Genomic DNA, 18,984 nt, shown 5'->3' with positions numbered 1-18,984 from the left:
TATGCCTTGTACATATGGTCACGTTCATTGATTATTCTAGAATCTTCAGTCCACACATGAATATTTCGTTCCTGAAGATGGTCTTCTAAACGTTAGCACAAAACAAGACCGAAACATCGACAATCCTACCCATTTTCATTTGTAAATATCCGTTCTGGAATTGTTCATTGTATCTTCAATGATGTTTTCCTCATTTGAAAATATAAGAAATGGGCTATAACAAGTGTTTATGATGAAACAGTTGCTGTGAAGAAAATCCATCTCAGTCACTTTTGTATTTATGTGAATTATATTTTTTACCCTATTTCTACATAAATCTGTACCCCTAAAGTATACACCCATTTTGCGCATTTTTTTTTCATTTCTTTTTACCTGCTATTGATATACTCGCTTTTAATGAATAGAACACATTTTTTTATTTACTTGCCAGAAGCCACTAATTAGGGCTTTATACATTTACTTCTTAATTCTAGAAGATTTTTTTTTAATTCCTTGCTAAAAGTGGCATATTCAGAATTTTAATTTAAATTATAACATCACCATAAGTTAGGATTTTAAATTAGGATTTCAGAGACCACAAACTGGTCATTCCTTCCCATTTGGAAATTACACTTATATAATGTAATAAAACTACTCCAGTGTTATCCAGTCGGAGAGATAGGACTTGCAGTAGTGAAATGCGAATTTGAGTTTTTCACAACCAGGACATGTAAAACTTAAAAGTACAAGTCCTACGTTTAAAATACTTTGCACCCTAGTCTTTGTCCAGAGCCTACCCCAGGGGTGAATTATATGTATTAAAAAGGAAAGGTTTGGGAATGACAAAAGGTTACATTTGACAGGTCAAGATGGCAGTTTAAACTGCACACAGGCTCTGCAATGGCAGGCCTGAGACTCGTTTAAAGTGCTACTTAAGTAGGACACACAACCAGTGCTGCAGACCCACTAGTAGCATTTAGTTTACAGATGCTGGGTATATATAGTTCCATTTTACTAGGGACTTATAAGTACAACTAGCAGCCCGTCCCGACGTTGTCCGGGAGCAATTAGGCTTCAGGGCCCCCGCCCGCCCCGACGTTGTCCGTGGAGCCCCCGGAGCCTTCCTTTATATATTGCAGTATTATACCTCTATGTTTACTTTTTTTTTGTAACCTGCACACGTAACTTTTTCCTCCTGTAATGCACCGTTTGGCTCACTTTTTTAATGCTCCGTTTGCTTCCTCTTGCTACCTGCACACTTCACTTTTTCCTCCTATACCTCTATGTTTACTTTCTACGCTTTTGTAACCTGCACACATAACTTTTTCCTCCTGTAATGCACCGTTTGGCTCACTTTTTTAATGCTCTGTTTGCTTCCTCTTGCTACCTGCACAGGTCACTTTTTCCTCCTATACCTCTATGTTTACTTTCTACGCTTTTGTAACCTGCACACGTAACTTTTTCCTCCTGTAATGCATCGTTTGGCTCACTTTTGTAATGCTCCGTTTGCTTCCTCTTGCTCACGATTTTCATTTTTGCTTCATTTTTCCGCTGCTCACCGCTCCTAAATAAATAAATAAATAACCTACCTCATCCGCCGCTCACCGCTCCTCCCTGCCTGTCCGCCGCTCCTCACCGCCTGACCGCCGCTTCTCACCGCCTGTCCGCCGCTCCTCCCCGCGCCATGTCCGCCGGTCCTCCTCGCGCTCCCGGACTCCGCTCCTCCCCGCGCTCCTCACGTCGGGCACGTACGTCGCGGCCGGCGCTTCTTCCAAGGGACTCATTTTTTTAAATAACGTATATTTACTAAGTTTATATAGCCTATGTCCTCTGCACACCCTGACGATTACAACGATGTATCGGGAGTGTGGATTGGCGCTGTGGTTCCCGAGTTTACCCGCCTCAAAGGTTCAAAGTTCTTCCTTTATAATAGTAGTATAGATTAATATGCTAACTGGGTTTAAGCCCATGTGCCCATATTTTAAGCAGAGAGCACTTTAGCACTGTGTGGGGATTTAACCAGAGACAGACACTCTAATACAGACAGAAGACTTATTTATTCAATCTTGTATAAGACAGTATCCAAAGCAAAGGAAGTCAGGCAAAACAAATAAGTCCTGGTCAGGTTATAGGACGTCTTGAATCCTAGTCGTCAGTTCTTTATCGGCAGTCCCCTTGTGGCATTGTCCTTTCTTTCAGGCAGGTCACGGTTGGAACCCCGAGAACAAAATAAAACAAAACAAAAGAAAACCAGTGTCACTCCGGACTCTTTTATCCTCGATTGTTGAGGGGGAAGGAAGTGAGGGAAGAACACCTTAAACCATCACCAGCGCTGTACTAAAAAGTTTATGAGAGAAAAGCAAAGTAAACAAACTAAAGAGATACAGCTTTCCCGGGTGGTTTAGGATTTAGGATTCTCCTCCCTCCCTTAGATTGTGGGCATTTGCAGAAGACCCCCTCTTAACCAGCCTCTCACTCGGGAACGTACCTCTGGGAGCCACGCTCCTCTGTGAGCGTGGCTGGCTGCTTCGTGGTACCAGATCGGGTCCAGCTCACGTTCTTGGTTCCTTGGGGAAGGCGGCTCTGTAGTTCTGACATCTCCGGCCCTTCGGGAAGCGACAAGGGTTGGTCAGCTTCTCCTTCAGGTTCCGTGACTCCTCTTCGGTTCCCTCGGTTCTCCCAGCTTCCGCAGTCCCAGCGTGTGACTCCTTCCTCTACTTCCTGACTGGCTAAAAAGGCAGCCTCGTCGTCTACTAGGTGCATGTGACCCCGTCATGAGAGATGGCCACGCCTCCCGGAAGGAAAAGGACGAGAAATTAAAGGTACCACTGTAATCTTGGCTGGAGGTGTCCCTCGGTGACTGCAAGGAAAGTACAGGAGATACATAAGGAGGTAGCGAGTTCTCCTCCCCTTCATGTAACATGTCCGAGGTATCGTCGGCTGACACACTGGCTAGTAGTGGTAAAGTGCGCAGAGCACTAAGGCCAGCAAACACAAAGTTAGCAAAACCAGGAGGTCTGAAGGGAAAAGTTTTAGGGGAAACCATGCCAAGGATTCCAAGTTTAACACATGTATTCTTAATAACAGAAATATTTACATACTATAAAATAGGCTAATATAATAAAAACCTCCCTGGTCCTCAAGGGACCCCAACAAGCATCAACAAAACAAACTATATTAAGTGACCATATTCCAGTACCTTAGTCCTTTTCATCAGCCCCTCAAATAGGAGTATTGGGGGACAAATGTAAATGTAAATGTAAATCCAGTACTTGTATAGTGCACGAATCACCCCGAATGGGTATCTTGGTGCTGGGGGCCTTTGGGAAGATTAAGCGAGCTATTGCCCAGAGTCGCATGGTGCTGGGCAGACCCCTGCCGCCGGAGCCAGGGATAGAACCGTGATCCCTAGCATCCAGCGTCAGTCGCCCTGGCAACGGCGCCACACCTCTTTCTAAAAATGAAATTAGAATTATTAAATATGAGGAGAGAAAGGGTACAAGGGAATGCTAGTTGTGCCGATCTAGTTGCTAGCCCATTTGAATAACATGGCTAATTGAGGAAGGGTCCCAAAACCTCTGTGAATTGTACCAGTTTATCATTCAGTTTGTTGACTAACTTCTCAAACGATGCAACCTCATGCATCTTTTCCACCCGGGATTTAAGTGAAGGGGCTGTGTCATTTTTCCATAGGTGCAAGATACTAATCTTAGCAATGTAGAATCCCTATGTATGCTGACAATCTCCATTGTGTGTGCAATGCTGGTTTCATATAATTCCAAATTTGCTGCCAGAATCCCCGCCTCCTTGTGCATTACAAGAAGCATGTGTACAACATCAAACTGCAATACTCAACATCGCCAGCAGTTAAAATGTGAGCTGTGTTTTGTGTGATACTGTTTTTTTGGTAACCAGTGGCAACGGTGGAAGACCTTGAAGTACCTATACTTCATCTAGGATTTCCTCAGCTCTCTGTTAAAGTCTCCCAGCATAAGATCCCACTCGTCGTCATCGAATTTTCTAAAGTCAGTTGGTCCACCATTGTCTTAAGGCAAATTCAGTGTTTCACGAGAAAAGAGAGTCTATTACAGTGGCATATAGGCCAGCTACTGTCCACTTGAAGATTTTCCATGTAGAAAAGTAATGAACAGTATGTGATTAAGGGAGTTGCAAGGGAGAATTACTCAGGAGAGCGCCTTCTGGGTGTATTGACTGCCTATGATGCTGGTCTACAGTGAGCGGGAGTCCCTAGTCCTGCATATGATAATTGACAGTTTTTCAGGTGTTCTGATTAATCATATCCTCTATATATCTTATTTTCATTTTTTTCCATTAATAGCAGTTAATCAACCCCCACCCCCAATTCTAATGGCAACATTGCAACATATGGGTGCCTTTAAGTGTATATGGTCATGCATTTTCAACAATTTGTGGGCCCTGTTCCATGCATAGGTTGAGGCAGTTATAATTGGGTAGGAGGAATCTTTTTTAATAGGGTGTGTTATAGAGGAAGCACTATGTTGTCATTTACTTTTAAAAAGTGGTATTCAATATAAACCTTCAAAGGTTTAGAAATTTGAGTTCATAGTATATAAATGGCATACTCTACTTGGTGTGCCAACCAATTCCTTTCTATATGGGATATGCAAAGTCCCCCCTTTGATGTGCCGGCATACAGTTTAGTTTTCATCAAGCTAGGTTTTTCTTCATTCCACACAAAACTTGAGATTTCTTTCTCAATACCATCTGATAAGTATTTTGGACATCTGAGGGATAGCTAGCTAAATAGGGTATTAAACCTAACTGTTATATTAATTTTTAATTTCTGGACATTGCCCCAAAGAGAGAGGTTCAAACATGACCATTTGGGGAAGCCGAATTTCATACTCTCGATCAAGGGAGAAATATTATCAGTTCTTGCAACAAAGTTTGACCTACAATTACCACACATTTTTTACAATGCTCAAACAGTTACAACACAAATCATTACCACACAAGTCTTAACAACCAAAATATTAAAATGGCTGACACTACGTACATTTTTACAATGCAAGTCTATTCAGCTGCAGTTGCCACAACTTACCTCCAGGAAGGGATACAGAGGGTTTAGGGTCTGTGGGAGGTTGATTATTCTGCATGCAAAGTTGAGATGGTCCAAGAGTGTCTGTATGTCTTTGACCTTCATGTTGTCCTGTGATAACATGCCCCTCAACAATAGTAACATTTTCTCTTGTTTATCCTCTGGAAAGCGCACCCACATTGCCCTAGAGTCAATCTCAATATCCAAAAAAGACAACCCCATGCCTGAGCCCACCATCGTTTCTGGTGCCAGTGGCACCCCAAATTCCTCCATCAGCTCATGGAAACTTTCCAGTGCTGCCTGGCATTCCGCAGAGCCCTGAGAACCCACAAAGAAAAAGTCATCTAGATAGTGTGTTACCAGCTGGTGCCCTGTGCACCATGAAAATAGCCACTGTAGAAACGTGCTGAAGCACTCAAACAATGCACACGAAATAGAGCATCCCATCGGCAGTGCTTTGTCCACGTACCATTTTCCTTCAAAAAGGATACCCAAAAGATCCCAGTCATCTGGATGGACTGGAAGCAACTAAAAAGCCAATTTTATGTCACATTTTGCTATTGGTGCAGCTGCGCCCGCCGTCACTACTAGTGACATGGCCACGTCAGCCAATGAATAGGATAACAGGGCTGCCTCCTCATCGATAAAATCGTTGATTGAGTTACCTTCTGGCCAGGACAAATGCTGTATCATTCTGTATTGACCTGTTTCCTTTTTTGGCACTACTCCAATGGGAAAAATGATTAGGTTCTCCATGGGCCAATCGTCGAAAGGCCGACATCCTCCCCTCTTTCATCTCTTTATTCAGCTTTCCTTATACTATCTGTTTATGCTCTTTAGCTGATTTTAGATTCTCTGCACATCTTCTATGTCTTGGACCCCTGTTCCCCAAACAAAACCCCCATCTAAACCCGTCTCTCTAAAAACCTGTGATGCCCCTTGATCCTCAGATTCCTATAGCCCCGCTTCTAATCTCTCGAGTTTATCCGAGTAAGAGCCTTTAGGCCCATGCCCTTGGGCCGCTTACCTCCCAGTGTGCCCGAAAACTGCTACTGGTGCCCCCTTGTGTTACCCCCTGTCTGGTGACATTGGTGACCTCCCTGTTGGTATCCATCCATCGACACGAAGCAGTTGACCAGTGTGCCGGCCTCCTCATTTTGAGCATTTTTGGCGAAACTTACAGAACTCCTGTGTCCACATGCCTTTGTTAAAGTCTCATCATATAAGGAAGTTGGAGACCCAATATACCCTTGGAGGCTTGGATGCATTTGCTATCAACTATAAAGTTGAATGTACCCTATGAATTTTTGAAAATCATAAAAGATAATATATTTTTCAAAAAGATATTCCTGTGTTTGCTTTCTTTCTTTGTATTCAGATTGAGAATGTTTGTGCATTTAATACTTAAGTCTATGATAAAAACATAGAAATCTAGAGAATGTAATGATATTAGATCTGTTGAAATTTTTAGGTAGAAACTTTCTGTCTAAACAAAATCGCTTGTAGGAAAATCTACTTGATATTTGTAAAGTCCCAGCATACCCCTCCTGCTCCTGACAGACTCTCCCATTTACCCACCATCCCTGCCTGGGTGGGTCTCCCCTGCAAAGGCTAATGGACAATAGTTTAACTGCTGGCCGTAAATATTGTCTTCAGCAGCATTCCGTGCAGGTAACAGAGGTGGAGCAGTGAGGCAGTGGGGCCAGGTAAGGGGGTATTTTGAGGGACAATGCCAAGAGAAAATTGGTTATTTATTTAATTTTCCCTCTGCATCGTCCCTCGAAATCTCCCCATAAGCGGCCCCACAGCGCAACCGCTGTTACCGGCACGGACCGCTGCTGATTGTGTCCCCCCTTTGGCTACTCCCATTTTATGCTGCCACAAATCTGTGTCCGGTACCCCCCATTTTGCTTCAAGATCCCATGCCAGGTGCGCTCTAAATTCCTCGTCATATTGGGCCCATGTATATACCCCTTCCGTGATCTGTGCCTTCCTAATGAAATCCATGTTTTTAAATAACGCCATGCAGTGCTCCGGGTATTTTTCACAGTATACGCTTGCATATATCAAAAACGCTGCTGGCCCTTCTCTATTGTCAACAGGACCCTCAACCGCTTGGCCAATTCATATTCCTCCTCCTTTGACCCTCATTTGGACCTCACCTCCATATGCAGCAGTTTAAGCATTTCGACATATTCCCCTTTCCAGATGCGCTTTTTCATTGCCAGCATTAAATAGGCCCTATGAAGTTTTGTCACCCCCATACAAGGGAGTTTCTTAATGTTCAGCTTCTTGCTGTCTGGCCCATCCTTCTTGTCTCCTGTCTTTTCACCCTCCTCGCTCACTTTCTCTGTGTTGGTCTCACTCTACATTTTTGGCCCCTTTGTGTCTCCTGCTTCCCTAGTGCCCAGGCTAAAGTCCATGATGTACTTCCCCTTTCTCAAACAGTCACCCCTTTCCGCTACGCCCTCCTCCCCTCTATACCCACTAACACCATTAAAGGCTTTGCTTTTGCCCTTTCTGCCTTACCTGGCTCTAAGGAGGGTGCCAGTATAGTTGCAGTCCACCTCGCCAGTAGCCCCGCACTTTCCAATGTCCTCTGTGGCATCAAGGCAGGCCACAATGCCTTCCACTGCTTTTCTGCCAGCGCCTGAAACATATTATTCGACACATTAGCTTGCCCCCACGGCTGATCATCCTCCTCCAGCAATTCACCTTCTTCAAGGCTTTCTTCTTTGTAATCTAGCTCCTCTTGGACCAACACCTGGAGCCACTCCTGATTTAAATCTAAGCTAAGGGCCCTACCGGACCCTCCACTACCTGCCTATGATGTAGCCGACTGTACCCGCCCGTTCTCCACTGGCGCTCCTGCCCATTTGATGTCGCTACTTGACGCCCCAGCGGTCCACTGGGACCTGCCGGGAATTGGGGCCAGCGAGGTCATTTTGGCCTTCTTCTACTGGCTGCAACGGTCTCCCCCACGCTATTCTGGGCTCCACCCTCGCTTCTCCTCAGTGCCACTTAGCCACCCCCAGCCCTGCAGAGTCTGCCGTGCTGCACCACTCCTCCCCTACAACAAAAATGGCTGGTGTGATGTGCTGGTTCCCTGTCAACCTGCTGCCTGGACCACACTCCTTTTCTTACCCTGACTAGACAGTACTTCTGACCCTCCCCGTCTGCCCCCAAACTCCGTTGCCTCTCCCTGCTGTCGTTCCGCCCCTCATCCCACTCCACTCTAGCATGGCCAGGACAAGCACTGACGCAGGTCCGTGGACCAAACCAGGTCCTGCTCCCACCTATGTCCCCTCCCCTGAGGACCGTCCTGCCCTAGCCCCCTATATTCTCTCACCCCTGTCAAGGCCCCTCACCTCATCACTCCAGGATGAGAAGATATCCAGGCCCCCCCACCCCCGATTGCCCCAAGCTTGCTCTATTTCCCTCTGTAACTCATCTCCCTCCCCACCCACTTTGCCCCAGGGCTCCTCACTCCCTCCCCCTTGGCCCACCACCCCTTGGTCCCAACACCCAGTCCCCTCTCTACCCCTGTCTCATCCTGCTTAATAAAGCCCTCCTGGCCTCCCCACCTACCTTCTCTTTCCATGTCACAGGCCCCAATCTCCTCATTAGGGAAGCCTACAAATCCACCCCTCGTCACTTCTCCCTCCTTTATACCAAAACTTGCCCCCACTCCCGACCAGCTTTCTTGCCTTAGGGCTGGACCCCGCATGCCACAGCAGCAGAACCTCACTGGAGCCTATTTACTTGGCCCTGCCCCTGCTACCTGACATCCCGCTCTCAGAAGCGGTGCGCTCCTTTTTAACAGCCCCGATATCCGGCTTGCATTCTACAAGCTCCAGGGCTCTTCTTACTTGTTTTGTAGGACCCCGGCTGCGCGGAGCATTGCCTCCGTCGCGCTTCGGGTTGGCCCGCCCCACCACCTGCTCCTGGATTTCCATGTAGGACCCATGCTGCCCGGACGACCCCGGGGCTGCTCTCCTTGCATATGAGCGGCCCCGTTCACTCACTGCTCATGTCTTTTGCTTCTTCAGCGAGGAGCACGCCACGACCGCAGCGGCAACTCCTGCCGATGCCTGCCGCGTCCAGGGCCGGCCCTGCCGCCTCCGGAATGGCCAAGTTGAGGCACCCGGCCTCACTCATGAGCCTCAGTGTCTCCAGGACCTGGTAATCCTCAATGGCCTAAGGTGAGACAAACGTTTTCTCCCTTTACACTAACACTACCAATAATCACTACCTCACAAAGCACCTGAAATATCTTTTCAGTTATGATGCGCTCACAGCCACTAGGTCACCAAACCTAAAATGGTGGCTGAGAGCGCCCTCACGATAGCCTTAAAGGCTTGGGCTACAATTGGGCTATAAATGTGTAGCCCAATAGCATCCAAACTGGAGAAAACGGGGAGTGCCCCACCCATCCCATACCATACCACTTGGTGGGAGACCTCCCTATGGTCGGCTAGCTCCCAAACTCCCTTTGGGCTCTCGAATACACTTCACTGCACAAGCGGATTTCATGTTCTAGCCGTGTCCTGGTTTCATTAGCATCTTTCTTAGCAAAAGCAGCATCTCTCATTGGAAGCTCATGTTTGCCGGCCTGTACAGCCTCCCACAGCCCCCCACAAGATTTGTGCAGAAGATATCGATTCAGTATTTTCCACAAGAAACGTCCGGAGAAAGGAGCGCAGTCATTCTCTGTCCTGGTATCAACATAACTACGAAAGAAAAAAATTAAAATTGTAGGGATATTTGGGATTTGAAGATAAAAATTGATAGCTGGATATACACCACCATGTGCTCAACAAAGGACCATTTAAAACTAATGATAATATATTTTCAAGAAGAGAAACATTGTGCGTCCATCATCAGAGAAATAGACCCAACCAACTTAAATTGTTGTACTGTCTTTTATAACAGTGCCTAACAAAAACAAACACCTGTAGTCCTTCAAAATGCAGCAGGCAGAACAATTACTGATACAGATCACTGACATAATATCGAATACACAAATATAGATTTACCAAAATATCGAAGAAATAATATAGAATGCAAAAATATCTAATTCCTATCTACAAACAGGTAAGTACAAAAATATCGAATCAAAAATATTGTTTTAAAAAATATAGTTAGTCAAAATATCATTTTTACAAATGTCTTAAAATTAATTTAAAATTAATGAAATAATAAATATAACTAACTAAAACACACTTAAAAATACTTAAATAACTGTAAAAGTATTAAATAATTAATTTAAGTAAAAAAACATAACATTTTATTTTATATATATATATATATATATATATATATATATATATATATATATATATATTAACATAATATTAATAAAAAATATAAAATATTTTTAACGTAGGATAACGGGAGGGTAACATTTACTATTACCACTCGAGTGAGTGCAACAGTAGGGAAAACGTTGGATAGCGTAGGGGTAAAAATTACTATTCCCACTCCAGTGAGTGCAAAAGTAGGGAAAGCGTTGGATAGCGTACGGGTAAAGATTACTATTCCCATTCCAGTGAGTGCAACAGTAGGGAAAGCGTTGGATAGCATAGGGGTAAAAATTACTATTCCCACTCCAGAGAGTGCAACAGTAGGGAAAGCGTTGGATAGCGGGAATTACTATTCCCACTCCAGTGAGGGCAACAGTAGGGTAAGCGTTGGATAGCGGGAGGGTAAAAATTACTATTCCCACTCCAGTGAATGTAACAGTAGGGAAAGCGTTGGATAGCATAGGGGTAAGAATCACTATTCCCACTCCAGAGAGTGCAACAGTAGTGAAAGTAATGATTTAATATATTAATAAAAATAAATTAAACATCAATACCAATAACACATTAATTAGAATTAATTGCCAATTTAATATTGGGTAATAATTAATCAATTATAAATACAAATACATATTAGTTATTAAAATTAATTACCTATTGATAATTAATTAACAACTACATTTTCAATAACAAAAACTAATTAAAAATAAAAAATTAACTTCAATAAATAATTAACAGTAAATTAATTATCAATACACAAAAATTATTTTAAATATGTAATTAATTACAGTTAAATTACTTTCCACCCTATTCCCCTATAAACCCACAATCCGCTACAGAAAATAAATTGATACAATTATCGTAATTATCAATTAATAAATTAATACAAATTAATTACCAATTAATACAAATTAATTAACAATTAACAACTAATTAACAATAAATAAAAATCAATACCAATAAATAAATACAAATTATTTAGTTAATTACAATTAAATTACTTCCCACTCTATTCCGCGTTAAACCCACAACCCGCTACAGAAAATAAATTAATAATATTAACATAATCAATTAATAAAAATGAATTACCAATTAAAAATTAATTAACCAATAATTCAAAATGAATACGAATAAATAAATAAAAATATTTAATAATTACAATTAAATTACTTCCCACCCTATTCCCCTATATACCCACAACCCGCTACAGAACTAAAATGCAAAATTAAATAACATAAAATTCATTACTTAAAATAAATTACAAAAATAATGTACACTTTTCACTTATATACTAACATACAAAACACTTTAAAAAAATCAATATTATTAAAAATTCGATATTTTTAATACCTATATTATATAATTCGATATTTTGACTTTCTATATTTTAAAAAATCGATATTATATTACCTTCAATTCGATATTTTTTACCACTATATTCTGTCCATTCGATATTTTGACTTCAATATTTTGGTAATTCTATATTTTGAATTCGATATTTTGTCTTGTTACCACTGATGCACCTTTGAGACAACGCATTACATACATAGTTTACAAAATGCACTGGCACCCAGTTCAGTAAAGGATTCCGTTCAGAGCACATAATCCGACAACAAAGTACTTGAAGGGTTTCAAAAATACTTAAAATATGACCAAAACATACAACATAAATTGGAATTAAAGATATGATTATAAAATGTAATTGTTCTGGAATGAACCAAAACCAACGGCCAAAAGAGCATGTCCTAGAACCTTTGTAAAGACAGGTGAACCCATGAAGATCTTATCCCTGAAAATCTCAGATTTTATCCAAATCCGGTCCCATTAGGAAAACCTTCTTAAAGGTTTACTAATGATAGAATGTCATAGCTTGCATGTGCTGTGATTGATTGTGATTACCTTTAAAATCAGTGATACTTTTGCATGTTTCAAATAAACAGGGGAGTTCTTTTTTCTTTGGAATTGTATTTGAATAGTTTGCCTTCTATAGTATTAAACTCCCGCTCAAAATTACACATTTGGCCACATCCTGATCAGAAAATGTATTCATAATTACCTTGTATATCTCCATGTTTTGTGATACTTTTCACTGTAATCTATTATTGCCACATACTACCTTCCACTTGTACTTTGTTTGGGCTAAAGGTTTGCACCAACTGATCCTTCACAGCACTGCAATATGCCTTCATTCATCCCATATCAATGGAATACTATCGTGTACATCCTCCAACCTTATCATATCTATTGTGATGTTATCATTTTTCGAGTGTGGAGTCATATGGAATGTACCACTGTATGACTCAGTAGGGAATTGCCAACACTGAAACACGGGCATGGAGTCTGTAATTCGACCTGTTGTCCGGATCAAACACTATTTTACAATCTACATTCACTAATATGATTCCACTGAAAAGTAAAATCTTAAAATCTGAGGCACTGTTCTGACCAGTTGTAAGAGAAGGTTGTAATTAATGATGTTTGCTGAATGATGCCCAAAGGCAGGTTGAGCATGGATAAACAATGTTGCATATATATTTTCTACCGTTAGCTGCTGACGTGTCTCCTGATCTGTTCCAGCAAGACAGCTGTAGGTAACCCGTAGGTCCCTTCAGCTAGGCAGTAGTCATGCAAGCCTGGAAGCAGTTTCGAGCATCTGAAGAGAAACAGTGAATCAGCCAAAATATGTGTAATTTCCGTGGCTGCTGTTTCATAGATCAGAGTTTGGGCACCCCAGTGGAAGGCCTAACATTCTGCACGATGCGTAAAGGAAAGCCAACTAGTAACAACGATGTAAATGCTCACCTGCTGAACCCCGCAGCAGCATCTATCTTTTCTGTTCTAGTCTCATCTGTTGTTCACATGAAAGTCACACTGACTCCTCACACATGTCCAATTTATACATAATTTATCTTTCAGGCAATGGCACAGAAGGACGACATGGAAGAAAGAATCACAACCCTCGAGAAACGCTACCTCAGTGCACAGAGGGAATCCACCTCCATCCACGACATGAACGACAAGCTGGAAAACGAGCTGGCGAACAAGGAGGCCATCCTGCGACAGGTTTAGTATCCGCATCACTGGTATTTTTTAAGTAGGCATCACCGATTAGGATGGATGCTACAGATAGAAAGCAGTAACGAGCAGGTAAAAGAGGCACTCTTGCTGTCATTCAAAGATAATTCGAGGGATAGATATCCCTTTGCAGGTTGGCTTTAAACTATTTTGATAGAATATAAAAATATGAAGGGAATTGTTGTAAGTAGATTAGGTAGGCAGCAGGACACGTCTTCAGGTTATTAAGATATATTTATTAGGTTACACAGCAGAGCAGTACACCTCACTGCTGACCAGACCATCAACTCCCAAGGCTGGAATCTTCACATACTATATAGAACACTTAGGTACTATGGGAGATTGGTAAGATAGGAACACTAAGAAAGGACTACCGACACCAAGTAGCCATATTGAAGTAAGTATAAATATACAACAGGAATATTATAAACTTATTTTAATAGTATTGATACAAGCTCCTCTCAGACCACTATTTTACACATAATGACTGACACATTTCTCATATTGCGAGTAAGTAATGAGGCAGAATTTCCCATTTGTATGTCAATTTTGACAACTAGGCTGTTGATAAATCTTAGGTGAACACTAGAAAAAGCTTTAGGAATCGCTCTTGAGAGTGGTTGTGGCTCCGCCCACATGTTGGTTACCCTGAATGCTGCATCTGATTGGGCAGCAGTGGTGCTCTTCCACAGAAAGGGCTGGTATAGTATTCTTGTGGTCTCATTGAGAGTTTCCCCTCACCTAATAAGGCCATTTCATGCAGCGGGCACCATAAATCACGGTGAAATGTCTATATAGGTTTATGATACTAGAGTCCCTATCCCCAATGGCTGCTCTGAAGCTTAAATGGGAACTGGACATAGTGAAAGACATCCCAGATGCAGCAAGGAGTGGGATAGTAGAGAGGGCCTGGAAAAGCACAATAAATGCGCAATTTTAATTAGTACACTTTCACATCCTACATAGAGCATACTTAACTCCAGCCCGCTTGCATAAATATTTCCCGACTCAGTCAGCGTCCTGTCTGAGATGCACCATGGCTGAAGCGGATTTCAAACACATGCTGTGGGACTGTCCCTCTCTTGACCTCTTTTGAAGGGAGGTGGTGGCTCTGCAGATGGATGTAACTGAGAGAAATGTACAACCCTCCCTGGCACACTGTATCCTGCATTGGTTCCCCCACACCTCAAAGAACAAAATTACTAGCAAATTACATAGATTTGGGGTTCCTATTAGCCAAAAGGACTGTAACCTCTCATTGGAAAGCGAAAAAGGGCCCTATTATAGATAAGTGGAAGGCAGAATTCCGAAAGTGGGCTGAGTGTGAGGGCACTTTCTAGTTACAAATTGCACGAAGAACGGGCAATGAGAAGGCGTTAGAGAGTGTGAGAGCCTGGGAAAGGCTAGTTGTGGAACTTTCAACCCCTGAAGATGCAGATGATGAGACCCGAGCAGAAGGCCAGAGTCGCACACGGCATAATACACCACAATAGTCTGTAGGATTCCACTCTGAGATATTGGCGAAGTCCTGCACTCGTCCCACATGGGAGACACTTAACACCACAGTGCTTTCATTGATCCCGTTGCATAGAACGCACCTTGTCTTAGCCCCTCAGGGCAGCAGCGAATGGTCCACTATGACAGACACGCCTGGTGGGGTGGGGAGGGAGGAGGGGAGGCGGTTGGGGATGACTGAGCAGGGGTGAAAATGGGGGTTGGGGGGCAGTTGAGAATGGATAGTAGCACGGCACCCACTCATGGACTGCGCCTGGACCGGGGTTTGAGGCAGCTGCAGATAAAGCAATAGTCATTACTATTTTAATGATTCTGTTTCTTACCAAGTGCATTGGGGAATGTCGATATACATATTTGTTATGATGCTTACCAGTACTGCATTGTAAGTTGACAATAAACCAATAAAAATTATTAAAAATTAGGCCATTTCGTAATGACACGGCTGCAAGAAAAGAGAAACCCTACAAGATGCTACAATTCAATATGCCGCCATATTTATCTTTTCCCTGGGCTGCGTGAGCCAGCAGTACTATGGCTGGATGAATGCAGCAGTATTACCTCCCCTGGCTCATTTTATGAGTTGTGGAACTCAAATACAGTGAGTGCTGCCTGCTGGAAAACGTAGTTCCCTTTGCCATTTAAATGTGCTTCTGCACTGCATGCCCCATCATTGCCAGCACTGCGATGCTGATGACACCGCCTGCCAATGTGTGTGTACTTTGGTGTTCCAAATGAGGGCAGAAGATTTAATTTTGGTTGCCCTTCAAGTATTAAATGTACCATATTAAAAGTGTATTGATATATACAAATCCTGGACTGGCAGAGGCTCTCATAAACTCTCCTCTTAGGCCTCCTGAGAGATCTGATCAGTCAGAGCTTCTGTTGCTTCCTGGACCTACAGAAGACAACTTAGTGCTGTGAAGAGGGAGGTGTGTGGCGAGTGTGGCGCGTGTATGCCAGCCATGGTAGTGCCAGAACCAATTTGCCCTGTTAATTTTATCAAGTGAGGTGTCACCTGTACTCTGGGACCTGGGCCATTCAATTTGAACAAGTCCAGAACAAGCCCAGATTCCCAGGGTAACCTACCTTCTTGAGCACCCTAAAGCCCATCCCTTGAGGATCGGGGCTATATGGGCCTGAGGCTTCTTTTCTGGAATAGTACAGAAAACAACTGTTTGAATTATCACTATGTAGTACCTGCAAACTGCATAAAGCCGATTGCTGAATCCTGCAAACATCTTGGTGAAAAATTAAGGAAACTTTTTTAACTTGGGGAGAACAGGGAATAAAGGCTAGCAGCTCTAACTGTATCATTTGTAGCTGTAAATCTGTATGGGCGTTGGAATTGCATATGCGTATTTTCTAAGTAGGGTCCTTTTTGTTGAGTAAATTCATTTATGATAAAAATATTCAATTTTCCATCGAATTGCAAGACATTACGTTGACTGGAACTGCATCTGTTGAACCCAGGAACAAAGAAGTGACTCCAAGAGTTAGTTGGCTTGCCTCTTGACTACAGCCTCAGAAACAGAAGGCTCCAAGAACCTTGACCCCCAGCACCTGGACTCTGCCATCTGTGAGTCCCACCCAGACAAGTGGTGACACCCCAGTACCGGACCCTTAGCCTAAATGTGCTCTGCCAGCCCATCTGTGGACCCAGCAGACCTGATGCATCTCCTCTGCTGCATGGCACAATCTGGAGCCAAACCTACACATCACCTCTGCTGAGAGAGATCTCTCTGTGCAAGGACTTTGCATTGACCTGGTATCCTGCATTGGAACCACCGCCGGCGTGAAGCTTTCCCGACGCAGGCCCTAGCATTGCCAAAACTTTTATCGACATCCTCAACCGCAACATGGGTTCTCATATCACAGCCTCACAACTCCTCAGAACTGATGCAGCTCCTCGACTCCGCAATGCATCCTCAATACCAGACTTTGCATCCCAAGCCCCGGTCAATGGGATCCCCAACGACGATGCTGACCTTGCATCATAGATTTGCAGGCCCTCAGAAATGACATATCACCTCGGATGCTCAATGGATCATCTATGCGAGACCTTGCACTTCTTTACAACCAGGATTTAAGGTATTCTTATTCAGAGATCTGGTGCAACCAGAGAGCCGCAATTGGCGCTTTTCTGGTTCTCTAGGTACAATCTGTTTTTACGTTTCTCAGAATGGTGTTTCATCAGAAGGACGGCGGGTAAAACATATTGTTCCATCAGGGTCAACAATTTAACTTTGCCTTCAGTGAGTCTTAATGTAGATCACAACCAGATAAGAGTGTACACTAGCACAAGATGGCTGAGCTTCTTTTCAGATAATTTGGCTGCACTCTTCTCTGTGTAGAGGCATACTCCACAGATGTGCAGAATGAAGGCTTCCTAAATCGACAAGTACTTATCTGTAGGATCATTGTTAGCAACGAAATGCAGGTATAATATGTTTTCTATGTATGTAGCATATGTATGTACTGTACCAGCATTGCATGTCTTATATCAAGACAGATTACATACAATAAAGTGGAGAGTGGTTGAAATAAGTCTGAGGATGTATCTTCTGTCTAAAAGAATGTCATAGCTACTCCATATCAAGAAGATATTTATACTCATGAACATGCAGTGCACTGCAATGGAAAGGGAGTATTCCCAGGGTATTGACAGGCCCACAGCAGGAGATACAACCAGACTGTCACTGAACAGCCTCAAAACTCGGAGCCGGTTTCCTTTCCAGCCACCACCTATTTTTCCAGCAACTGACTCACGTACCAAGTTTGAAAGTCAATCACATCACTGGGGTCAATGGGTAATTAATGCTGTCACCCAACATATATATTAGAGAGTGATGGAGAATAGCACACACCATGGGACAGCTGATTTGTCAATATTCAAGACAGTTCTCAAATAAGCAATGAACAGTAATATCTTTACAATGTGTCTTACCCTGTGGTGAGAGGACTGTAAAGAGGGCAGAGTGGCCAGACTAGAAACACTGTGATAGTGTGATGTCATTTCCACATATGCATGATCCTCTGCACTTCAAGTAAAGTCTCATAGTGACAAGGCCCCTACTTCCTTGTAGTCCAACAGTGGTAGGTCTCGCAATAAAATTTACTAAAATGTGCATTAGCATGTTCCTGTAAATATGAAATCAACTTCTGTCTAATGTGAGACATTGTTTTTAGCATAGTTCTGAGGGTATAGAAACGCCCACTTGGTGGTGCTTAGAGAAGAAGCATGATTTCAGCTGTTCCACCAATAATAGCCTGAAGCCTGTTTGAATCCTCTTCCGCTACACATAGTTCTACTCATAGTGAAATATATGTGTGATAAACAATTCAGAAAAATTCTGTATATAGAGTGTTGGACCTGATCCACTCTGCAGGGTCACCCCCAACCCTTTTTCCTTCACCTCTCCTGCTTTGCTGAATTTGGTTTTTTTGGCTTTAGGTCTCTGTGCACTTTAAAATGGCTAACCAGTTCAAAAGTGCATTTGCTTTTTCCGTAAAATGTGGTACAACTGGCCTACACCTGATTACCACTTTTCATATACTTAGAAATCCCTAGTATAGGGCGCTGTATGCTACTACAAGGTATCCAGGGCTTGTAAATTAAATGCTACTAGTGAACCTGCAGCACTCATTGTGCCACCCACTAAAGTAGCTCTTTAAAATGTGTCTCAAGTCTGCCACTAGACCTTCTAGTGCAGTTTAAAATGGCAATTTCGACCTGGAAAAATAAACTGTTTTCCATGCTTAAACTAGGGTTGGCAGAGTTTCCTTCTGCAGAATTCTGCAGAGTTACATAAAGATTCCGCAGCGTTCCGCAAAAGGGGGGAATTTATCATTCCATGCAGAATTGTTTGCACCGGGAGCTTGTTCCACTCTGTAAAATCAGTGCACACAGCACCACTTAGCATGCTAGAGAGCGTTCTTCTTTTTGCCGCTTGAGTAGATTTTCTATTCAATGCACTAGGGGATGCAACTTTTCACTCGCCAACTTAACGTTGGTGAGCTGCGCGCGAGAATAAACTC

The 18,984-nt window shown here is 42.9% G+C and overlaps 1 protein-coding gene across 1 annotated transcript in view; it reads left to right on the top strand.

The window, feature by feature from the left end:
• PPFIA2 (PPFI scaffold protein A2) overlaps positions 1–18,984 on the top strand; it is a 1,928,138-nt gene that overhangs the window by 1,382,057 nt on the left and 527,097 nt on the right. The window contains exon 9 of the mRNA XM_086919614.1: positions 13,276–13,422. Within this exon, the coding sequence (XP_086775740.1) occupies positions 13,276–13,422 (147 nt within the window). The remainder of the gene's footprint in view (positions 1–13,275; positions 13,423–18,984) is intronic.

This window comes from Lissotriton vulgaris, chromosome 1_1 (genome assembly GCF_964263255.1).
Source record: "Lissotriton vulgaris chromosome 1_1, aLisVul1.2, whole genome shotgun sequence".
Taxonomy (NCBI): Eukaryota; Metazoa; Chordata; class Amphibia; order Caudata; family Salamandridae; genus Lissotriton; species Lissotriton vulgaris.
This window is presented reverse-complemented; position numbering and strand designations above follow the sequence as displayed.